General features: G+C 39.2%; 1 protein-coding gene across 5 annotated transcripts in view; it reads right to left on the bottom strand.

Moving 5' to 3' along the window:
* rmnd1 (required for meiotic nuclear division 1 homolog) overlaps positions 1–25,833 on the bottom strand; it is a 32,054-nt gene extending 6,221 nt beyond the window's left edge. Inside the window, exons 1-9 of one of the 5 annotated variants that reach the window (XM_016995882.2) lie at positions 25,614–25,833; positions 23,030–23,144; positions 20,778–21,318; positions 18,918–19,026; positions 10,939–11,014; positions 10,368–10,407; positions 8,463–8,563; positions 4,114–4,220; positions 1,893–1,957 (exon numbers count right to left, since the gene is read on the bottom strand). In XM_016995882.2, the coding sequence (XP_016851371.1) occupies positions 1,893–1,957; positions 4,114–4,220; positions 8,463–8,563; positions 10,368–10,407; positions 10,939–11,014; positions 18,918–19,026; positions 20,778–21,275 (996 nt within the window). In that variant the 5' untranslated portion in view covers positions 21,276–21,318; positions 23,030–23,144; positions 25,614–25,833. The remainder of the gene's footprint in view (positions 1–1,892; positions 1,958–4,113; positions 4,221–8,462; positions 8,564–10,367; positions 10,408–10,938; positions 11,015–18,917; positions 19,027–20,777; positions 21,319–23,029; positions 23,145–25,613) is intronic. The other 4 variants (XM_008116680.3, XM_062977409.1, XM_003224687.4 and 1 more) reach the window with 4 other exon arrangements.
* Position 25,834: the final 1 nt, after the last annotated feature.

The raw sequence follows: 25,834 nt of genomic DNA, 5'->3' as shown, positions 1-25,834 counted from the left end.
GCATATTTTCTCTCATATGTTTTACAGCATTTCATCCAATTCTCTTAAATAAAATAGTTTGATAATCTTTTTGTTGAACATACAATTGATAATTTCCTCTTTCAAGAGGTGCTCCTCACATGTTCACTGTCACTCAATCCTGAATCAATGTAAAATTACACTTCTCTTTTTGTTGCTGTTAGTCAGTTTCACAGATTTGCTAGTTTAGATTTATAGACTGTATCAGTAAAAGCCACTCAAACAGTCAGGGGTTTCCATCTCCTTGGAGGACCTTTAGGAAGGGCCAGTGCTGTGATGTAATTTCATTCAGGAGAAATCTTAGAAAACTGGACAACAGCATCTTGTACAAGCAGGATTGGGAGTTCAGAAAATTCAATTCTATAAACTGCTTCCACAAATTCTAGACTCAAGACGCTAATAAAAGCAACAAATAATTTTTGCTCTTTAGAGGAAAATATAAGATGATTTAACTAGGTTGCACGATAATCCTTTGGTGCTCAGACTACCAGACGTAGCTAACGCTAACGACATAAAATCTCAAAATATAACCAGTTAAACCATGTTTAAACACCCAACAACCTATGGCTGCCAACATGTCCCACACCTGATCTGCAATCCTCATGGCCCCATTACTGAATTCCAGTCCTCATCCATGAAGGTCTCACGAACTTTTAGTCCCAACAAGAATCAACCCAATGAATCAATGAGTGGAACTGACATGGTGCATTTCCCAAAATGTCCTCTGATCCTGGATTTGGATTTAAGATGTTTATTATTATTATTATTTTCAATAGAATGAAGACCATTTTTTGCAGTAGAAAAACTTGAATTTCTGGAATTTTTGACAGCTGAGGAGCAAATGTTGAGCTGCCAACAACCTTGAAACAGGATATGGAGGGCTGGCATAGTCATTAATTCTTGGAGAAGAGTTTGTGCTATCTATTAGCTAACTGTACCTGAGAGTTAAATTACAGACTTGCTACTTTCTAGGCATCAAAAATATGTCTTCAACTAAGTATGAGAAACTGGGTTCATCCTCTTTTATACACTATAACCTATGTGTAGGTTACACTATTATCTCCACAGAGGTCTTCACCACATTAGAACCCATAATTAATTTGAGGTGAATTGTATTTGAGGAATATAATATTTAGAATGTAGAACAGTTTTAACCAACATAAACTTACCAGTACAGTAGAGTCTCACTTATCCAACATAAACGGGCCAGCATAACGTTGGATAAGTGAATATGTTGGATAATAAGGAGAGATAAAGGAGAAGCCTATTAAACATCAAATTAGGTTATGATTTTACAAATTAAGCACCAAAACATCATGTTATAAAACAAATTTGACAGAAAAAGTAGTTCAATACTCAGTAATGCTACATAGTAATTACTGTATTTACAAATCTAGCACCAAAATATCATGATGTATTGAAAACATTGACTACAAAAATGCGTTGGATAATCCAGAACGTTGGATAAGTGAATGTTGGATAAGTGAGACTCTACTGTATTTCAATGGGAAATTTGGGGCTGCTTTTGGCTGATGAGATAGTCAAGTTAATTAGGATTGTTGTTGTGTCTTCAAGTCATTTCAGACTTAGGGCGATCCTAAGTCTAATGTTTAGGTCGGGGGCAGGTAAATTGCCTCGGAGGGCTGCATCTGGCCTGCAGGCCTTAGTTTGGGAAGCCTGAACTAAAGCATCAGAAAAGATTTCCGTATATCCTTAGTCACAATACAAACTTTGATTCAGAGCAGGAACCTGGCAGACAGTTCTTCCATGCTATTCACAAACCCTAGTATCTTGTACTTGCCATTATCTAGCTAAAAGCCTTCAAAACCACTAAACTCCTACTTTTTAGGACAAGTGAAAAAAGTAGCAAATACCTCAGGTATTGACTGGATAGATTCTACAAAATTATCCACTGATGCTTCCCAAATGGCCAGTTTTACTACATTAGAGAAAAGTACAAAAAACTTATTATTCATGTTCACTGCATTTAAATACTACCACAAAATTATTATCTGAAATTATATAATGTTTCTTTTCAGTTACTTGTCTAGTTTGTCTTTTAAAAGATATGCTTAAGGGTTATAAGGCATAAAGGGCAGGACACCCTTAATCAAATTTCACAGTGATGCAGAAGGTTTCAGTGTTGATTGTAATAATGACAGCGGGAAAGGGAATTTAATCATAATTTTTCATATTATTACTTTGGTCGGCATGTCCTGAAATCTATTTTTTATTTTCAATAAAAAAGTACTCTTACTTGCTGCAAAGTTGAAGTGCACAGCAGGCTTCTTCCAGGTTACTTGGCTGGTTTATCGCAACACTGAACCTCAAAAATGCAGTTGTTGAAGTCTTTGTTGCAGAAGTAGTTTTGCATTATACTATGGTAATATGTGATCACAAATGTTATCTATTGTATACATTCATAAATGTATTCAACTAAATATTTTGATTAGGATTAAAGAACCTGTGACCTCTAGATCTGGCTGAACTATACTTCCCCTGTTTATTTAATGTATGTTCTGGCTCTCTCTCATAGCTGAGGACAAGGCAGATGTCAACATAATGAAAAACAACCATAAACACAGTAATAATAATACAGAAGCTGGTTATAGCATTAAAATGCAAAGTTGAGACAGATTACATTATTCAATAAAAGGAATCAAACCATTGAGGTCCACTCATGTAAAATCTCTGTCCATATCTGAAGAGAAAAATCTCTGCTGATTGGTGGAAGAACAGAGATCCTAACTGACTTCCCTTCACAATTGAATTCCATATCTGGGAGCAGTCATGTAGAATGCCTTCTCTTGCATCCTCACCAAAGATACCTCTGAAAGCAGTGGGACTTGCAAATCTCAAACCCCAACAGTTTTGATTTAAGTTAAGGTCTTGCCACTCCCTTTTTTAGGTATGGCACAATCCATCCTTGTTGTGCAGTTGGCCATTCCCAAGCTATACATTTATACAATAAAAATTTACAATAATATATAATACTAGCTGTGCCCGGCCACGCGTTGCTGTGGCAAAGTGGTGGTGGTATTGGTTAAAAATTGTTGTGTAATTTTTATTTGACGTTATTTGTAAATTTTTTAATTAATTTTATTGTAAGTTATCTTTTTATTTTTTATATTTTATTATTTTCTTGTATTATTTTAGTTATTTTCTGTTATTATAGTATTTTATTGTATTAATTTTTTAGTGTTTTAAATTATTTTTTTGTGTTTATTATTTTTTATTGGGTTGCTAGGAAACCAAGTTGGAGGAGCTTAGCCTTCTAACTGGCAGCAATTGGATAAAAGCAATTATTCCTCTCTCTCTAATTAGGACTTTATTTTTCTTTTCTTTTTGTTGTATCAATCTAGAGGCGTGGATGATGGGTTGTGTTGTCAAATTTCGAGGTTGGGGGGGGCTGTAGTTTTGTTGTTTTGTGGGTCGCTGTGATGCCATCACTCTTTTATATATATAGATTGTAATATATTATATATGCATATAATATTAATATTATTTTGTAATACAATATAATACTAATAATACCATATAATAATATTAATTATATATTATATATTAAATGTAATATTACTAATAATATTACAATATATTTATCTAGTACAATATAGTAATTTATTGCCAGTATTGTGCTATGCTAATAATATAATATTGTATATAAATTTAATTTGTAAGCCGCTCTGAGTCCCCTTCGGGGTGAGAAGGGCGGGATATAAATGTATTAAATAAATAAATAAATATTTTATAAGCCAAGAAGGACAAAGATCCGTGCACTTTTCCCAAAGCCTCACCTTCCAAGGATTCTGTCCACTCCAGCTAAAAAAATTGAAATGTATCAATGAATGCCATCCAGATATTGTTGACTATTGATTATAAAAGCTGGGATTAATGGAGCAGATAAGTGCAATAACATCTGGAGGGCCACAGGTTTCCCAATTCTAGATAGTATCAGGCAGAGTAGGTGGGTAGGAGACAACTCAGTATATGATATGTACACATAATTTCCTACGATTGTTTTCTGCTTATTCCATATAATAATGCAAGCTCACAAATTGGTGGTTTGAAGGCCTGCTACAATATATAACTTACCAGAAAGGCAAAGGGCATTTGAAAAAGCAAACTTCTCTAGAGTGACGTCATCAGCATCTAATTCTGAATTTATCAGTATTTCTCCTCTGTGAAGCTTTGACTGCCCTCTGTAAAGGGCAATAAGAATATCTTAACTGACCAAATGAACAAAAATACAATTTACCTGAAAACACTTCATTACACAAGGGAATTAGTCATATAGCCATTAGTATGTTTTTAGAATACAAGTATCAGCAAGAAGCTAATTCATGTCTCCTAAGCACAAGCTTATTCCCATCACAGATAATGAAAGTAGAAAACAAGCTTGTTTAGCTTCTTGTTTTGTGAAAACAGGACAACTATTAATCAGGACAGAAGGCTACTGAGCAAGTTATTTGGAAAATAGTTGTTTTTCTTTTTGCTTTGACGTTCTTCTTGTAAGTACTTCAAATAAATATGGCTGGCATCCTGTTAGTCAAATAAGATATCACAAACTAGATACATTATCTTGTAACTGTTTTGTTATTCACATTTATGATCATGGCACAATTTTCATGAAATCAAACACCAGGTGTTATTTGGCACTAACAGGGCACTGAAGGATTACGCATCCAGCTCCGCCCCACTAGCAGATTATGGGCTGACAAGGAGCTTTGATATGCATAGAAGCTATAAGGATCCCTGCTTCTATTTACTGCACTATTGCTTGTTAGTGGGAATGTACTGGAAGCATAATTTTCAGTTCCCATTCATAACCATCACATAACTCCTTCATTTGGCATTACCGCCTGCCTTCTAAGGTGAGAGTTATTTTGTGTGTTGGGGTGGGAGGGGTTGGATCAAAGGATGGAATGTAGCTATGGCATCATAGCTATGTCCAATTGAGGATCATGAATCTATTTGAGATATTGGGAGGAATCTACTGGTGAAATACATGTATTAAAGAGGAAAGGTCTGAAGTTGAGAAAACAACAATAAACCCTTCAATAAGTAGGACACTTGTGTCTTTCCTTTTGTTCCATTTTGCAATGGTATGGTCGTGTTTGTGCATCTATCCGACTTTCCTGTTTCCAGTCGTACCATTTTATTCACCTTCTGACCTGTTTGTCAGGTTTTCCATAATATATATTTTTTTAATCTGCAATTTGCTTTTTGATTTCAATTAGCAGGATTAGCGTTTCCATTCAGAATTTTAAAGAGATGGTGTGGTGGACACACTGGTCCTAAATCCAACTGCACTAAAAACTTTTTTTGAATAATTTATATGACAAGCTTGCACTTCTATCCTCGTGGTAATTTGAAAGCTTTCAGTTAAATCAGGAGCTACACTATCAATGGGGAGTAAGTATGGAGTAGTGGCTTGGACATTGGAATACAACTCCGGAGACCAAAGTTCAAATTCCCACTCTGCTGTGGAAACCTGTTGGAATGACTTTCAAGTTATTTTTGACTTGTGTGAACCCTAAGGCAAAGCTGTAATTGGCCTTTCTTGAAGACGGCTCTTCAGAAGCTGTTTGCATTACCTTCCTCTGAGACTGAGAGATGTAACTTGCCTAAGGTCATCCTAACAGGTTTCCACGGCTGAGTGGGGATTTGAACGTTGGTCTCCAGCATTGTATTCCAATATCCAACACACTACTCTGGGTTCACAAGGACTGTTTCAAGTTTTTTCCAAGATTTAATTTAAAAAAAAAAAATCTGCAAAACTCCAAATCTACTGGTATCTTATAGTTTATGAGTAGTACAATTTGGGCTATGTAAGTGGAAGCAAAGAAAACCTGATTTGGGATTAGCATTCAACAGGGATGATGGTGGTGGCAGGAATCCTCTATGGCACTTATGAATGTATAACCTGGAGTTATGTAATTGTGACTGCTGTGTATTCACAAACCCTAATTTAGTGGCTACGAGGGGGCAGTGAAAGTCTCCCAAACCCCATTTACTAGGAAGCAATTGCTGTAACTCTCTGGGGCTTGTTTCCTCTGCCCCTTGAAAAAGAGATGACTGCCATTCCCTTGTTCCCATCTCTTTGAGCAAAGGACCTCTGGGGTGAGGGGGAATTAGGACAGGGACCCTGTCCATGGGAGTGGGTGGAAATGGATGTTAGCTGCTTCCATGAAAAAAATAATCCAGAGCTATTATATTCCAATTTTAAGATGAGAAAGCAGATTAAAATTAAATGCATGTATTCGTATCTGGTAGAACTGACAATCCAGTAAGCATATATCTAATAAAATATCACTTGCTTACAAAACAAATTGTGATTTTTTTTCTCATTCCTTACACTTACAACTGACCAAACTACTATGTCTCTCAATTTCAACTTCATCAGAAATAACTTGTCTCCCATGCCAATTAGTCAACTTAAATTAATATTTCTGGATTAGATACCACTAGGTTATGAATAATTTGAAACTGAAATATTATTTACTAGATCTTTGAGATGCTAAATGATCAAAAAGCAATTATACAGTTTGTAAAATTAAGGGATAGTAAATGGAACCTAAGTGGAGATTTATTTGGAAGAAACTAGATATATTTTAAAAGGGAATATATTAATATCGTATTTTACTAGGTGCAAATAAAGCAATTATCTACTACATTTCTTTTGAACTTTTCTCCTGCTATGTCTACATTCCCTACACTAGGAATGATACCTTCTAATTTTGCAAAAATCTGGAAACAGCTTCAATGGGACATCTAGATGCTGTGACAGAAAAAGGCAGGGTTTTTTTTTTATATAAAAAAAAACTAGCTTTGCCTGGCCACGCATTGCTGTGGCTTATGGGAATCATTTGTTGGCCAGATGGAATAGCAGTGAATAGCCTTGCAGGTTCAAAGCCTGGCTGTTTTCTGGAGTAGCACCCTCAGCCAAAGAGCCACTTTGAAGCCTGCCTACTTCCTTAGTAGGGGAATCCTTGTTTGGCCAGCTTGAACTACACTGAATAGTCTTGCAGCTTAAAAGCCTGGCCACTTTCTACATAGGGCATCCTTTCTAGGCCTGGTTGTATGGGACAGGGTAGCCTCGTGGTTTCAGAGCTTGGGGGTTTTCTATCTAGGGGAAATCTTGATTGGCCAGGTTGAATAGCACTGAATAGCTTTGCTGCTTGCAAGCCTGGCCGCTTTCTACCTTGCGGAATCCTTGGTTGGCCAGTTTGAATAGCAATTAGTAGTCTCAGTGTGGCAGGTATGAATGCTGCAATTAGCCACCTTGATTAGCATTTAATGGCCTTGCAGCTTCAAAGCCTGTTTGCTTCCTGCCTGGGAGAATCCTTTGTTGGGAAGTGTTAGCTGGCCCTGATTGTTTCCTTTCTGGAATTCTCAATTTCCCTGCTTTCCGAGTGTTGCTCTTTATTTACTGTCCTAGTTTTAGAGATTATATTGTTCTGTATTATTATACCACAGTAATTATTTTATATTACAGTAGAGTCTCACTTATCCAACATTCACTTATCCAATGATCTGGATTATCCAATGCAGTCGGCCTTTTAGTAGTCAATGTTTTTGTAGTCAATGTTTTCAATACATTATGATGTTTTAATGCTAAATTCGTAAATACAGTAATTACTACATAGCATCATTGCGCACTGAACTATTTTTTCTGTCAAATTTGTTGTATAACATGATGTTTTAGTGCTTAATTTGAAAAATCATAACGTAATTTGACGTTTAATAGACTTTTCCTTAATTCCTTCTTATTATCCAACATATTTGCTTATCCAACGTTCTGCTGGGGTGTTTATGTTGGATAAGTGAAACTCTACTGTATATTTATAGTCTTATATTATCTTCTTAGAACTGAATTATATGAGGCTCCTTCTACACAGCTGTATAAAATGCACACTGAAGTGGATTATATGACAGTGTGGACTCAAGATAATCCAGTTCAAAGCAGATAATATAAGATTATAAATGGGTAATATAACTGTGTGGAAGGGCCTTGAGTCTATACTGCCATATAATCCAGTTCAAATCAGATAATCTGTATTTTATAGGCAGTATGGAAGAGGCCTGATTGAAGAGGCCCTGGGTGCCATTAAATGGCTGAGTGGGTTGCTAGGAGACAAACTGGGCAGAGCTTAGCCTTCTAACTGGCAGCAATGGGGAAAAAACAGTTATTTCTCTCCCTCTAATTAGGACTTCATTTTTCTTGTTTTTTGAAATAAAAACACAGACCGGATGGCTATGTCTTTTGTGGCCAAATTTAGTGTGTTTTGGTTGTGTACTTTTGTTGCTTCAGTTAAGGGAAAATTTATCAGAACGTTTTTACATATATAGATTCAGGAAGCAAATATACACCAATGGTTCCTCTTCTTATTGGCCCAATTAAATTCTAGATTTTGTGAAATTGAAGACATTTAGAAACTTACTCTCCTCTCCTGTAATTAATCTCTTCATTCTCCCAATGAACTAATGCAATTTCATATGGCTGAATTTCATACTTTTCCAGTACTTGCATTATATTCTTCATCTAGAAAATGAAATGTATCACTTATTAAAATTGCTGACAAACACAATGAGATCATTCTAGGCCACCATTTTTAAATAGGCAATACATTATTGTTCTCTACCAAAAATAATCTATTGTAGTGAATGCTTTGTATCTGGGAGAGTAATATGTAGGGAGGCAACTCTTTCTCCAATTATAAGCCAGGGGACCATGCACCCTTATTTTTAAACTGGGATACAACACTCCAAAAACTAAAAAAAGTTGAGATTTAACCCTTTGGTTTATCTTAAAGAAGAAGATAGATAAGATTGAAGGAAGAAATTAACCAACACTTTAGACTAAACAGAACACCTGAAATAAGGGAAAATGTAATACAGGATGCCTTTAAGGCAGTCATCAGGGGCAAATGTATATCAATAGAAAAAGGTAAAAAAGAGAAAGAGGCAAGGTAGATAAATTAAAACAGGTAGGTGAAAAAACATTTTAAGCCTTTCAAAAAGACCCTACATAAGAAAATAAAGAAAGATGGACGATCTAGAGAAAATCGAAGTTACAAAAAATACTTATTTGTCAAAAATGACTTTCATATTAACTCTATTAACAACTCAAAGAGACTGGCAAGCTACCTAAACAAAAAAGGGTAGCAGTAAGTTAACTAAATTAAGAGATGAAAAAGAACAACTAAAAACAAAGGAGGTGATTTAAAAGAAATTATGGCAGGAAATTATGAAAAACTTTACATGAATAAAGAAACTGAAAGTTCGGAGGTTCTAATTTAAAAAAAAATAGACCCACAGATGTAATCATCATTGAATAAAAACATAACCAATAATGAAATAGAAGTGGTGATCAAAAATTTGAAATCAAATTCATCTGGCTCTGATAAATTTACCACAGATTTTTACAAAATATTCCAAGCAGTAGTTATTTCAAACCTACTAACACTGTTTAATGAGATAATGTTAAAAAAAACCAATCCCAGGGTCATGGAAAAGATCAGAAATAATAACAATATTAAAACCTAATAAGGAGGAGATCGACTCAAACCCATGTACACCAATAACACTATGCAATGTGGATTATAAAATTTTCCAAAAAAATTAGCAAAGAGACTGAAAGTTATAATGCTAAATTTATTTTTTTCCTTAAAATTTATTTTAATTCATCCAAATATAAATTACATTTGCGAGTGTTTGTTGCATATGGTGCAATACTTTCCAACTGTCTTTCATAGTCATTTCTCAGATAATATGTTTTCAATAAGGGGTCTTCTGTTTGAATAGTACATATAAAGGTATTATAGGCTCCAAATTAATATCCATTTCCTCCTTGTCTACTGTCTTATAGCTTCCCCTATGTACATTTTTAGATTAATTTTACATTGAGATATTGGATCATTGGTTGCCATGCACTAACAAAGTTTTTATCATGCCAAATTTAATAGAGGAAGATTTATTAAAAATAGAATGCTTGCAGATCTAATCAGAAACATACTAAACATAATCAACTATGCAACATTTATTTATTTATGTACTTGCTAAACATGGTTTGCTTTATTAGAAAGCCAGTGTGGAACAGTGATTTGAGCATTGAACTTTGACTATGGAGAGCAGGATTCAAATCCCTGCTCAATCTGGAAACCCACTGGATGAACTTAGGCACGCCACACTTTCTCAGCCTCAGAAGGAGGCAAAAGGGCAAACCACTTCCCAAACAAAACCTTTCCAAATTTGCTTTAGTGTCTGCATAAGTTGGAAATGACTTGAAGGCACAACAACAGCTTCATTGAATGTAACTCGATTCACAAAATGTACCTTTCACTTACCGTTTTTTCTTCAACATTCCAGAATACAACAGAGCCTTCTCTGTAGTAAGAGAATTGCAAAGAAGCATTAGGCTTGCAAGCTAGATTTCTTTATTTAAATATGCAAGAAAAATGATCTCTATTGGCAGCCTGGCTTTAAAGTGGCCAACCAACTGTTGATTAAGTTACCTAAGTGCTGTTTCCATTATAAGGCATCAGAGGTGAATAAACATTTTAAAACTATAACACGGTTGTTATTATAAAATAATTTATAACAAAATGAAGACCAAAGGAGCCATTCTTCGTATAGTACAGTTCTAACCAGAGGTGGGTTTACATTTAAACAAGTATGCATGTCTGGAGATATTAAAGCTGAAGAACTGTAACTTACAAGTTTATTTTTAACCTAATTTAATGCAGGAAGAGGCCAGCAAGAATATACACAGAATGCAAAGGGATAGGCACTTCAAAGCACCATATCATGCAGTTTGCTAATAAATACAATACTTAAATGTATGATTTTCATGTTTTGTTTCTTTTTTTAAAAGCAGGGGGAGTGAGGGTTTCACATGCACCTTACTGATTTACTTACCTGAAGAAAAAAATCACACCAGGATCATATTCTTTCATTGAATTTTCTGTTCCAATTACCAAAACATTTGCTGCATCTGATTGATAAAACAGATGTAATATCTTAAAATATGATTCAGTAAAAGTCTTCAACATGTTTAGTCTGATGTTATATTTACATCTAAGTAACTATCCATCAGATGGAACTGTATTTGACTGCATATTGTATCTTATTTCTGAATTAAACATGTAGATATAATGAGTGTTGTATTTTCAGAGTTGGCAAGTAGGAAAATATAAAAAGCAGACAATAATACATAGATAGGTTAAACTAATTTTCATAAATAATTTCATCTACATTGAAATTATTTCACTATTTAATTAGCATGACAGGAATACATGTAATATTTCCTGAGTCAAAGTATGTCAGCTACCATTCTCTAATCTGTACTAAACAATTTCAGAATAATTCTATGCAGCTGTACAAACACACAGTAAAAAAATTAATTATTTACAACATTTCTTCACCACTGATATAAATAATAATCACTTGTAGTTTATCCTAAGGTTTTAGATTTCAAATTACCTAAATATATATTGAATTAAGAATTTTAGCTTCTACAACAGATGTGGGTAACAAAATATATGAACTTACCATTTTCTAAATTCTTATTACAATTTGAATTATCTAAAGTACATCTAAAAGCAATTCAATGGTAGCTTTGCAAGTAATTCATCCTGTTCAAACTCTTTGTTACGTTTATCCAGAAATCCATCCTACTACAGCAGTGGTTCCCAACCTGTGGTCCAGGGACCACCAGTGGTCTGCAAGAACAAAAATATGGTCCACGGCCTCACCGTGACTACACTGTTGCATTGAAAAGGGTTATGAATCAGTTTTTGTCAATTTTAGATTCGATTTGGTTATTTGGGGTGCTGATTCAGAAAATTGCATTGGATAGACCACATCAGCTCTAGATGATCAAGTATGGTTTTCTGTAGCAAGCAGATGGTGACTACTGGATGGCATATGTTCTCTATCAGAAACTAGAGCTTATGTGGTCTTTCCAATGCAATTTTCTGAATCAGCAACCCAAATAACCAAACGAAATCTAAAGTTGACCAAAAACTGATTCATAACCCTTTTGGTACTAATGTTGGAGAGTGGTCCCTGGTCAAAAAAAGGTTGGGAACCACTGCACTACAGTCACTGTCCGTATCTTTGGATTTTGCATCCACATATTCAAACACCCATGGCTTCAAATAAATTTCTTTTAAAAAAAATCCAAAAAGCAACCATGATTTTGCCATTTGATTTAAGGAACACATATTTACTATGACATGGCATTATAATGAGTCCTGAGTTAGAGTGGGGAGGCCCTTGTAACAAAACTCTAGCAGATATTGTCAAGGACAGAACGCCACAAGATTCAAAGTAACAGAGTTTATTAGATTACAGAACTCAAAAATGCCCGTAAAACACAAGGGCCAGGCAGTTTTTGCCTTTAGGAGCAAAAAGGGGCAAAAGTAAATGTTCAAAAGATAAACCGGATTAAACCGGAGTTTAATCCGGGTAAAAAACAAACTGCTTGCTTCAGCCTGGGTATAAACGAAACGAAAGCCAAGGAACAAAAGATACAAAGAATGCAACTAATTGGCAGCAGATTCCTCTCTGCTGCCAACACTGTGCTTAGAGTAACTTGCGTCGCTCCCCCACACACACAGCAGACAGGATCTCCAACACGAGTAAATCAGCCAAGGATTGTAGCAGTTGAGTAGACCAGTTCCGTTCCGTAGATCAAAGCCAGAAGCAGACGTTTGTAGTTTTTCCAAGTCCAAGAAGGGGGGAAGACAAGCCGTGGTCAGTTCAGTCCGAGTTCTCAAAGCAGGAGATGGCGTCCGTCAAGAAGACGACGGAAGGTCAAGCTAATAAGAGTAAGCACAGGTTTGCACAAACAAATGCCCACACAATCCCTCCCGCCGTCTGACCCTGGATTCCAATCAACTTACGTCACAGCACAGGAAAGCACACAAGTCTTCAGGGAAGCGTCCCACACACACACGGATCCCAAGCGTTTGCCCAGATTACCTTGCCCAACGCAATTTGCAATTGCTCTCAAGCCCCATTTTATGCCAGTTACAAATCTTCATCACTGTCAGCTGTCCTCCTTAACCCGGGCGTTTCCTCATCACTTTCCTCGTCAGAGCTGGAACACCTCTGACTACGCCCAACAGCATCTCCAGCTGTGGATCCCGTCCCATCCCTCCAGCTAAACCATGGGTCTAATCCTGAAGGTCCCCATTCATCTTCTGTCCCATCATGGCCAGTGGCACCCACTTCCTCCCTTACCCGAGTCCAATCCATCTCATCCTCCTCTGAGCTAACCAGCCCCTCCTCCATTCTCTCCGTAAACCCTTCGAAAGACTCCTCGTCAGATGGTGCTGCAAATATGTCTCGCAGTCTTTTTCTCTCTCGCTCCTCGAGAGTATCTGACTCTCGAGGAGTCTTACGCCCACGTCTGTCAGTAACAGAGCCATGAGGCTCAATCATAACACTATCCCCTCTCACAAAGGCCTCCTCCCCCGATGGCGGAGAAGTGGCAGTGATACCCTCCGCTATAGCACCACGACGACTAGAGGTATCAAGTTTCAACAGCGAACGATGAAAGACTGGATGGACCTTTAAACTAGACGGTAAACGCAAACGAAACGCAACAGAAGAAATCTTTTTAACGATAGGAAAGGGACCCAAATACCGAGGCGCAAACTTTCCCCCAGCCTGTTTAATATGTTTGGAAGATAACCACACCAAATCCCCTTCTTCCAACTCCTCCCCTGCCTGCCTGTGGCGGTCAGCCTGAGTCTTCTGCGTTGCCTTAGCTTCCAACAGTAAGCGACGGGCAACATCATGCAATGCAGCCATTTCCGAAGAGCGGTACACAGGGTCCGAAGAGACCACATTGGTCGACGGCGCCACACCTCCCCGTGGGTGAAAACCATAAGTTAGCTCAAATGGCGTATGCTGACTAGACGTGTGCACCGCATTGTTGTAAGCAAATTCCGCCACCGGTAACCACTTTACCCAAGCCGTGGGTTGATCTAAACAAAAACAACGCAGATACTGCTCTAAGAGCCCATTAACCCGTTCCGACTGTCCATCCGTTTGCGGATGGAAAGCTGAAGACACGTTTAACTTAGTCCCCAAACACTCATGGAAGTGTTTCCAAAAGCGTGACACAAATTGCGGAGCCCTATCTGAAATAATCACCTCGGGTGCTCCGTGCAAACGATAGATGTGCTTTGTAAATAGTAAGGCCAACGTAGGGGCCGCCGGAATGGTTGAACAAGGAATAAAATGAGCCAGTTTACTAAATAAATCCACCACCACCCAAATACAAGTATAACCCCCAGACTTAGGCAAATCTGAAATAAAATCCATGGAAATGATTTGCCATGGCCTCTCCGGAACAGGTAAAGACGATAACAACCCTCTAGGGCGCCCAACAGGCGTCTTACTCTGCTGACAAACGGCGCAGCTGTCACAAAAGCGCAAAATGTCTTGCCGCATCTTTGGCCACCAGTAGCTCCTGGTGATAAGCTGTACGGTCTTGAACCTGCCAAAGTGCCCAGCCATGGGTTCGTCATGGTGGGCTCTAATCACCTCCAACCTGAGGGTCCCCACTGGTACGTAAACCTGCCCCCTACGCACCAATACCCCGTCTTGATCCTGGAGATGCGGCAGTATGGTACGGTTACCTGCAGAGAGCAGCATCAGTTGCTCCTGAGTCCACACATCATCCTTCTGAGCCTCAAGGATCTGGTCATGTAACCCAAGCTCATTATCTACTACACACAGAGAGGCAGTAGGCAAGATGGTCTGACATACTACCTGCTCATTGGTCTTAAATTCCGGCTTGCGGGATAAAGCATCGGCCCGCAAGTTTGCCTTCCCCTCCACGAACTGCACCTTGAAGTTAAACCTGGAGAAAAACAAAGCCCAGCGGATTTGACGCTGGTTTAACTTCTTTGCTGTTTGCAAGTGCTCTAAGTTCTTGTGATCAGATCTGACCACGATCTGGTGCCGTGCCCCTTCAAGCCAGTGCCGCCACACCTCAAACGCCACCTTAATCGCCAACAACTCCTTCTCCCATATGGTATAGTTCTGCTCGAAGGGTGTTAGTTGCCGCGAGTAAAATCCACAGGGACGCAAGGTCCCTGAGGAATCCTTCTGAGACAATACAGCCCCCAACGCGTAGCTAGAAGCGTCCGCTTCTACCACGAACGGTCTGTCAACATCAGGATGGGTTAGTATGTTGTCCGATTGAAAACTAGACTTTAGTTGAAGAAACGCCTCGTGAGCTTCCCGCCCCCACACAAATGGCTGTTTCTTGCGCAGAAGCTGCGTCAAAGGTACCGTGAGCTTTGCAAAATTCGGAATAAACTCCCGGTAGTAATTAGCGAAACCCAAGAACCTTTGTACATCCTTCTTAGACTTCAGCTCCTGCCATGAGTTGACGGCGTCAACCTTATGTGGGTCCATTTTAAGTTCCCTACCTGACACTACATGACCTAGGAACTCCACTTCAGGCACATGAAAGACGCACTTGGAAGCCTTGGCGAAAAGCCCATTAGCCCGCAGTCGGTGCAGAACCTGCTTGACATGTTGACGATGTTCTTTCTCGTCCTTAGAAAAAATCAAGATATCATCCAAATAAATCACTAAAAATTGGTCAATTAGGTCCCTGAACACATCGTTCATGAACCTCTGGAATACCGCAGGAGCATTACAAAGCCCAAAAGGCATGACTCGGAACTCGTGGCATCCGAAACACGTGTTAAATGCCGTCTTCCATTCATCCCCTTCCCGTATACGGATTAAGTTATAGGCCCCCCGCAGGTCAAGCTTGGTAAAGACCTTAGCCCCTTGCACCCTTGATAACAGTTCCGAGATTAAAGGGAGCGGGTACCTATCCCGAATGGTGTATTTGTTTAGGATCCGATAGTCACAGACCAGCCTAAGTTCCCCAGTCTTTTTGGCTACAAAGAATACCGGTGCCGCAGTTGGAGAACTAGATGGGCGAATAAACCCCTTGGCTAAATTTTCATCTAGAAACTCCCGCAAAGCTTGCCTTTCCGGTACAGTCAAGGCATACAGCCTCCCTGCTGGCAGTTTCGCACCTTCTGCCAACTTGATGGCGCAATCATATGGCCTGTGCGGTGGTAATTTGTCCGCTTCTCTTTTACAAAATACATCAGAGAACTCCCCATACTCAGCAGGCACTCCCTCCATATCAGAATGAGTAACATTTAGAGTGCAACAATCCTGCCTCTTTAAGATCACTTTACGTGTTGCCCAATCTACTTGTGGGTTTACTACAGCTAGCCAATCCATCCCCAGGATCACATCATATCTAGGCAAGCTCGTAATATCCCACACAAACGTTCCCGTTACTCCCTGCACCTCCCACGTTACTGCTGAGGTTTCATGGTTAACCACCCCAGTCTCCAGCAGTCTCCCATCTGCTCCTTCCACCCACACGTCGCATGCCTTGCGCACTCTAGGAATGCCATGCTTCTTAGCAAACTCAATATCTACATAGGAGACCGTAGCCCCTGAGTCCAGCAGTGCCAAAGTAGAAACAAGTTCCCTTCCCCCAACAGATAATGTAATGGGTACGAAAACATGCTTCCTCCCCTCAGTTGACTGCTTGAGGAGCCCTAGTGCGTTGGACTCACGTCGCACTAGGGCTGGCCTTTTCCCGAAAGCTGGGAAGGTTTCACATTACAGTTTTTGGCAAAATGCCCAGCATTCCCACAGTACAAACACAAGCCCAGCTGCCTCCTACGGCTCTTTTCCTCTGTAGACAGCTTTTTAAAGACCCCAAGCTCCATGGGCTCTTCCCCCATCACCACAGGTGCCCTGGTTACATGCATGGGTGGCGCACACATTGCTTTTGAGTGTTTACGAGCCTCGAACCTTGCGTCTAAACGCAGCACCTTAGCTACTAAGGCGTCCCAGCTTTCAGCCGGCTCCAAGCGTGCTAATTCATCCTGGAGCATATCACTTAACCCGGCAGTAAATAAAAGCATGAATGCATTTTCCCCCCAATCCAGCTGGTGGCGATACAGGTTAAACTTATTTAAGTAATCCAAAACAGTCCCCTTTCCCTGTTTCAACCGATACAGAGCCCACCCAGCGTTCTCCGTGCGGAGAGGATCCCCAAAAGTATCAGTTAACAACTTTTTGAAATTATTCAAATTGTCCTTGACTGGGTCATTTCCCAAAATTAAATTAGTGGCCCATTGTCCTGCGGGACCGGTCAACAAACTCAAAATAAAGGCCACCTTGCTAGTGTCTGTAGGAAAAGCATGAGCACTGAGCTGAGAAAAATAAAGCTCCACTTGTGCCAAAAAGGTTGGCAACTTGCACCTGGTTCCGTCAAAGCGTTCAGGAGTCAAAACATGTCCTTTCACAGCCTGAGCTGTTTGGCTAACGGTAAAAGCCGTTTGCAATTGGTCTACTTTGGCCCTTAACTCATCCATCGTCTTCCTGACGGGTTTATTGCTGCAATAAACTTTTTATGGGCGTTGGGCAATCTGTCAAGGACAGAACGCCACAAGATTCAAAGTAACAGAGTTTATTAGATTACAGAACTCAAAAATGCCCGTAAAACACAAGGGCCAGGCAGTTTTTGCCTTTAGGAGCAAAAAGGGGCAAAAGTAAATGTTCAAAAGATAAACCGGATTAAACCGGAGTTTAATCCGGGTAAAAACAAACTGCTTGCTTCAGCCTGGGTATAAACGAAACGAAAGCCAAGGAACAAAAGGTACAAAGAATGCAACTAATTGGCAGCAGATTCCTCTCTGCTGCCAACACTGTGCTTAGAGTAACTTGCGTCGCTCCCCCACACACACAGCAGACAGGATCTCCAACACGAGTAAATCAGCCAAGGATTGTAGCAGTTGAGTAGACCAGTTCCGTTCCGTAGATCAAAGCCAGAAGCAGACGTTTGTAGTTTTTCCAAGTCCAAGAAGGGGGGAAGACAAGCCGTGGTCAGTTCAGTCCGAGTTCTCAAAGCAGGAGATGGCGTCCGTCAAGAAGACGACGGAAGGTCAAGCTAATAAGAGTAAGCACAGGTTTGCACAAACAAATGCCCACACAATCCCTCCCGCCGTCTGACCCTGGATTCCAATCAACTTACGTCACAGCACAGGAAAGCACACAAGTCTTCAGGGAAGCGTCCCACACACACACGGATCCCAAGCGTTTGCCCAGATTACCTTGCCCAACGCAATTTGCAATTGCTCTCAAGCCCCATTTTATGCCAGTTACAAATCTTCATCACTGTCAGCTGTCCTCCTTAACCCGGGCGTTTCCTCATCACTTTCCTCGTCAGAGCTGGAACACCTCTGACTACGCCCAACAGCATCTCCAGCTGTGGATCCCGTCCCATCCCTCCAGCTAAACCATGGGTCTAATCCTGAAGGTCCCCATTCATCTTCTGTCCCATCATGGCCAGTGGCACCCACTTCCTCCCTTACCCGAGTCCAATCCATCTCATCCTCCTCTGAGCTAACCAGCCCCTCCTCCATTCTCTCCGTAAACCCTTCGAAAGACTCCTCGTCAGATGGTGCTGCAAATATGTCTCGCAGTCTTTTTCTCTCTCGCTCCTCGAGAGTATCTGACTCTCGAGGAGTCTTACGCCCACGTCTGTCAGTAACAGAGCCATGAGGCTCAATCATAACAGATATTGTACTTTATTTTGGGCCATACCTACTTAGGAAGGTAAAAACAAACCTCCTCTGAAGTAATTCTGGCACCCCCCCCCCCCCCCCAACCATAAGAGATAACAACAACATGAGTGCACGCAACTACAGAGGTATGGGACGGATTTCGTCATGTTTTGAGCAGTCCATTACTATAAAGTACTTCGATTCTTACACTCAAAATGCAAACAGTTTCCAACAGAAGCAGGAGTGGGGAAGTGTTCAGAGATTTACCTCTGGGTAATGTTGTTATTTCAACATATCCACGTGATGCCAGGTCAAGGCCCAGGTTACCAAGATGATATTCATCTGCTGTTGCAAAGGCTGTGCACTGCATCAGATCCTATGCCAAAAGAACAAAGTTTAGTTTTTTTTTTTGAAAAACCAATCAAGTGCTGCATTTAAAGGACATGTATTTGGCTTGAAGTGTTCTAAGAGCTCTGGCATCAAAATGTTAACTACCACACCACAGCCAAATTCATACTAGCATTTTGAAAATAGTAGTTAAAGATCTGGACAATAAAATAGTTACACTTCATAAACTATACATGGCATCTAATTAAATAGAAGAATTAAAAGCTAACCTATATACATTTCACCAATAACACTGGAGTGAAATTAGCTATAAAAATATTACAACAGGCCTCCTCATCCAATGCTTTTGGGTTGGATGAGGAGGCCTGTTGTAATATTTTTATAGCTAATTTCCAAAACTATTTAGTTGCTTGTGATTTCTTTTTTATTATTATTATTTTCATTATTTGAAATGTATTTGTTGTACAATGCTTTTGACACGAAATAAATAAATAAAAACAGGCCTCCTAACTACCTCTCTTGCTTCCTTTAAAAAAAGGACAAAGATCCTCTGGAAGCATCCTGAAATGAGGAAAAACATACTAGTTTGCATACATATTAAAAGTTTCACACTAGATCTCCACCCCTATGTAAAATGATATGGAAGGAAATGCCCTGATGTATAGATGAACTGAATATCAGAAAACAGTATGCACTTCAGTATCACTTGATGTAGAACATGAACCGGCAAATACTACTGCATTAGTGTTCTGCTTGTGGACCTCTCATGGCCACACACTTGGCCATTGTATGAACAGAATGCTTGTCCAGATAGGCCTCTGATCTGTTCTAAAGGGACTCTTTATTTTCTTACCAAGCTGTAGGCCCCAGTGAATTTAGTCAGGGTTACTTCCAAGCAAATATGCTTAAGGTTGGGTTGCAAGTAAATGGCTTGGATTCTACAGGACATAGCTGCTTCTAAAGTATTATTCTTTTAATAATCTTCCTTCCCCCAAAAAAGCAATATTCAGAAGACTCAATTTATATGCTCTGTCTATGCACTTTTAAAATTAGCCTTACTTTATGTAGACTATTAATTGGCAGTCTTAGAATTTATAGTTTCACTGAGATTTCAGATTAATATTTTGTTTTCCAGTGTACATGAAGAACTTTACTCTTTGCAAAAATCACAGGTTTGGCAAATCACAGGTTAGGGGTGGTCAGTGAGCTGTATAATTTTTCTTTGCCTTTTTACCTGTTACATTTTTTGGGAGGAAGGGTGCTCATGACTTTATGCAAATTCTAAAAGGAGTCTGTGCTCTCCCAAGCTTCAGATTGCCATTGCTTTAACCTGAGCACTTCTGTACCAGCAGGTGGAGCTATGCTATAAAGTAAGGGCTAAATTTTTATTCAAATATTATGTCTGAGTTAGTGTGATATCTGGCACAAGATTTTTCCATGTGGCAACTTTCACTGAAAAGGCTTTATGCCTTCATCCATTCTGAAACTTTGCCCTGTATTTTTTTAACTGGAAAAAAAATCCAATAACAAAAAAAGGTACAGTATCTGCAGGGACCATTTTCATCCCAAAAGGTTCTTTAAAGCATTACTATTTGCAGAAGGTGATTTGCTTTCAGCAACATGGAAACTTGAAGCATACTGTATTCTACAAAGCACAATTCACGAAGAGCCCTCACTTGTTGCAATGTAACTTACTATAAACAGCTCTTGAAATATTGCAACATTAGTTACATTATTTGAAAAGTCTGTCCTATGTAACAATTATGAAAAAAAGTTTACCTCAGTTTCAGATGGTAGAGGTAGGTTAGCTCTAGATGGCTGCTTTGTCCGAGAAGCCTTTGGTGGCCTTTTCACTGACACAGTACCTTGACTTGGCATAACTGCACTTGTTGATAAAACTGAGTAACATCTGTTTGATATAGCAGTAAGTTTTCTTAAACATTTTGATTTGTTCATGTAATTTGTTCTGTACTTGGACTGTTCTCTGAATGGAAAACAAGTATCCATAGCCAAATAATTCACAGTATCTGCTGCAGTAGTAACATTATCTTGTGGTCTCCACCTCCAACATGTCTTAGCAGGTACACAAACACCAGATAAGAAAGAAGCAGCTGTTTTTGGAATGCACTGAGTAATGTATCTCTTTTCAGATCGAGTGTTGCTGGATGTCCCTTGAAAAATGTTGCTTGAAGTGAGATGCCCATTTTTGTGAAAATGTTGACATTGCCTTACTATATGCGGAGATTTTGTGAGGAAACTCAGTAATTTAGTTGCCATCTTTTCAGTGTGACCTGGATGAGAGTTATAGAATATCAAATTTCTGAAAAAGGAGATATTTTATCATTTTACAAAAGCAAATGTTCACACTGCAATTTACTACAAATGCAGCTCATTAAATGATATAATTCAATTTAGCTTCAAAGGAAGCAGAAGAGACTAAACAAAAGATCTATTTTACACAACATGGCAATTATAATTCCCCAAAATGGGGCTTAAGTTCTGAACATTTTACAGATTTGTAAATGTCTAGAAGAGAACAGTGTCTTTCCTTACAACAGAATGACTTTAATCCTGCAAAGACCAGTGGTTGAAACCTTTGGGCAGACGTCTATTGTCTTCAAATAAGCTATATCAAGGCTACTGCTACGCACACCTAATGAACTAGGCATACCTAAAGTTCATCCAATGGCCTTATATATTGGCTGAGGTCAAGCTGGATAAACGTATGCTTTAGATCAGTGGTTTCCAACATTTGGGTCTCCAGGTGTTTTGGACTACAGCTCTCACAGTTCCTAACAGCTGGTAAACTGGCTGGGATTTCTGGGAGTCGAAGTCCAAAACACCGGGAGGCTCAAAGGTTGAGATCCACTGCCTTAGATGCTAATTGTTTGCCACATGATTTTTGAAGAAAAATTACAAATGGAGAAGTGGCAGTCCTGAATTAGGTTGGATCTTTTGGGGAAGAAATATAAAGAGGTTTATTATGAGGTAAGGGAAAAATTAAATTTTAAGGACATAATTGTAGGAAGTGCATAGCTTACCACCACTGGGGAAGTTTGCACTGTAGCCCCAAAGATATTATCTATGATAGATAAGATATTCCCTTTTTTATCTAGCTATACATGCAAGATAGATATGTTATGGCACTGTCAGCACAAGAGTTGTAAACTATGTTCTGAATTTTTAGATACCTGATATGTTCATTTTTAAGAGCCAAAAAGCGGTTGGAACAAAAATTGAGGTAATGCAAAGGATTGTGATAAAAACACGCATGCCATTTTGAGATTGGAACATGGTGGAGAGAAGCTGGTGTGGGCATCCAGAAGAAAGTACTCCTCCCCTGCTCAGAGGTGGGAGGGCAGCAAGCACAAGAAAGGATTAAGCAGGGATACTGCTGTCATGAAAGCAAAGGATGAAAAGAATCTGTGCAAGCATCCACGTAATACAGCATAGGACAAAGAAATAGTGCTATAAACTTTGGAACTTGTCCTCACATCAACATAGTTTACAAGATAATCCTTGAAACAAATACAGAAGCATGGAAAATATGTCATGTGACAAGAGAAATCCTTGACTTTACTGAACTGAAAACATATATTAGCCTACTGCTCTTGGAGGGAGTGTTAGCTTTATTAGAATGAATGAATTACAAGTAATGGTTTCTTCGTTTTTGTGATGAGGAAGTAATAAAGATACACTTGAAAGTTATGTCTCAAGTAGCAATGCCATTCTTATTATTTAGTTTGTATAATGAATAATGCTTTCTAGTTTTTACCAAAGAGATGAAAGGATGGCAGATCCATTCAAGGAAGAACCATTTGAGAACGAATCTACAATTTAAAAAAAGGAAGTGGAAGCTGCACTTGGGAGAAAAAAAATCCTCAAAAACAGTTGGCATACAAATGGAATGACTTCAAGCTATAGACCTGACTCTGCTCTTTAAGTAAAATATAGCAACAAACATGAAAAATGAAACACCTACAAATTGGAAATTCTCAATATAAATTCCAACCCCTAAGAAAGATTTATACCTTTTGATAAGATGTCTTAAAACATTGTAGTCGGTTAAGATGATCTGGAGGGATATCAGTATAGGCAGAAGTCACTCCCCTCTCAGGCCATGTGGACTCTGAGAATCAAAGAGTGCTATAAAATCAAGACAAGAAAAATTAAATTCAATTAGTAACAAAACAATTCTTCTTTGAGATCTAGGCTGCTTTAGTTTCTTCAATTGCCAACTCTAACCATCATTTATTTCTCATTAACTGGCAAAAATTAAAATACTATATTTATTAAGAGTTCACAGCTTATGGCTCCACTTCTAACAAGATCTAAAAACATTAAGATGCTAATTCAATTAATAAATGATAAATCCAGTTCAAACACTGGTACTACATTTGAAAAGTAAAGCAGGACCATAAATTAAATCCCCACAATACCACCTCCTCAATAATATTTTATGAGTCAGAAATTACAGATGGCTGTGACTCAAGATCTTCTCAGTATTGGGGCAACAAGAAAAAAAGCAGAAAATATAATTTATCATGGATAGAATCTATTCATTTCGCTCATGGTGAAATAGAGTAGGGTTATACTCGATCAGAATGACTGCTGATGGTTTGCATAACTTTAAAGTAGATGGCAGTGAAATATTTAATGATTTCTTGTACCTTGCTCAGTTATTAATCAGAATAGAAACTGCCATCAAGAAATCAGAAAAAAGATTAGAACATGGAAGGGCAGCTATGAAGGACTGATCGGAATGCCCATGCCATTATATTTCCAATTGTTTTGTGTGACTGTGAAAGCTGGGCAGTGAAGAAATCTGATAATAAGAAAATAAACCCCTTTAATTTGTGGTGCTGAAGAAGAGTTCTGTAGATGCCTTGGACTGCCAGAAAGACATATAACTGGACCATAAAACAAATCAAGCTTGAATTCTCCCTAAAAGCCAAGATAAGTAAACGTAGAATGTTATACTTTGGCCATATCTTGAGAAGACATGGCTCTATGGAAAATACAAGCATGTTTGGTAAAGAAGAATTATTATTACCATATCATCATCACCACCATCAAAATTATTAATGGTTTAACTTTCATTTTAATTAGTGCTTGATTATGTTGTCGAAGGCTTTCAGAATCACTGGGTAGCTGTGAGTTTTCTGGGCTGTATGGCCATGTTCCAGAAGCATTCTTTCCTGATGTTTCGCCCACATCTATGTCAGACATCCTCAGAGGTTTCATAGTTTCCTCCATGAAGGAAACCATTTGCATGGAGAAAACCATGAAAATGAACAAAATCTGGCTACCAGTATTAAAAAAAACTCTAAAATCAGGACAGTAAATAAAGAACAATACTATGAAAACAAGGGGAATTCCAGACATGAAACAATCAGAGCCAGCTAACACCTCCCAACAAAGGATTCCCCCAGGCTAGAAGCTGACAGCCTTTGAAGCTGCAAGGCTTTTCAATGCTAATCAAGGTGATTAATTGCCACATTTACACTGGCCTCCAACAGACAAAAGTTCTTTCTTCCAGCCTGGACATTCCACAGGAATATAAACCTAACTGACCTAGTTTCCAATATACCTCACAACTTTTGAGGATGCCTGCCATAGATGCAGGCAAAACATCAGGAGAAAATGCTTATGGGACATGGCCATACAGCTTGGAAAACTCACAGCAACCTACTAATGTTATATTATGGTTTAGAATCTTTGTGTTTATATTGTTGATAGATAGAATTATTTGCTGCTTTGAGTCTCTGACCCCATCTATGCTGCCATATAATGAAGTTTTAATTGCGCTGAATTGCATTATCTGGCAGTGTAGACTCATATAAACCAGTTCAATGCAGTTACATTACATCCTGAAACTACATTTTGTGGCATCTGTTAAGGAAGAAAAAATGGCATAGACATATAAATAAATATTATAGTAACTATAATAGCCTACTTTTCTCTCAGGACAGAGACATACAATTTAAAAAAATAAATCTGGCAAAACTCTAAAATCAGGACAGTAAATAAAGAACAACATTCAGAAAACAGAGTAATTCCAGACAGGAATCAATCAGGGCCAGCTAACACTTCCAACAAAGGATTCCCCCAGGCAGCAATCAGTCAGGCCTTGAAGCTGCAAGGCCATTCAATGCTAATCAAGCCGGCCAATTGCACCATTCACACTTGCCTCAAGCAGACAAGAGTTCTTTCTCCCACCCTGGACCTTCCAGAGATATATAAACCCCACGTGCATAGTTTTCCAACCTCTGAGGATGCCAGACACAGATGTGGGCGAAATATCAGGAGAGAATGCTTCTGGAACATGATCATACAGCCCGGAAAACTCACAGCAAGCAACCCAATAATATTCTAGTTTTCTCTTAGGACAGAGACATAAAGCGGCTCACACCCTTACAATAAAAAAATTAACATGAACACACAATTAAATGTCACAGTTATTACAACTATTCAGTTAGAGGCCTCAGGGTAGAGGAAGAGGCAACAAGGAAGCCAGGGCCCTGAGCCTGCAGGATCTGAGGAAACATCCTGTGCTTCTCAAGGGTTAAACCAATTCCCTTCAGAGCAAGACTATAGACAGAGCCTTTTACCAACCTGGCCCAGGAAGAGAGGAAGCAAGCCTACCACTGGAGACAGGAGGCCGCTGGGCCCGTCTCGAAAGCCTCAAGGGCTCTCTTTTCCCCTCCGGAGCGGAGAGAGTGAAGTCATATTCTGCGCCTCGGCTCGACTTCCCTCTAGCCCCGCCCACCTCTCCGGATTGACAGCCGCCGGCACCTCCCTCCTCTTTCCCGACTGCCTCGCGGGAGAGGAACCTC

This window comes from Anolis carolinensis, chromosome 1 (assembly GCF_035594765.1).
Source record: "Anolis carolinensis isolate JA03-04 chromosome 1, rAnoCar3.1.pri, whole genome shotgun sequence".
Classification (NCBI taxonomy): domain Eukaryota; kingdom Metazoa; phylum Chordata; class Lepidosauria; order Squamata; family Dactyloidae; genus Anolis; species Anolis carolinensis.
Note: the sequence above shows the minus strand (reverse complement) of the source record. Positions and strands in the feature narration are given on the sequence as shown.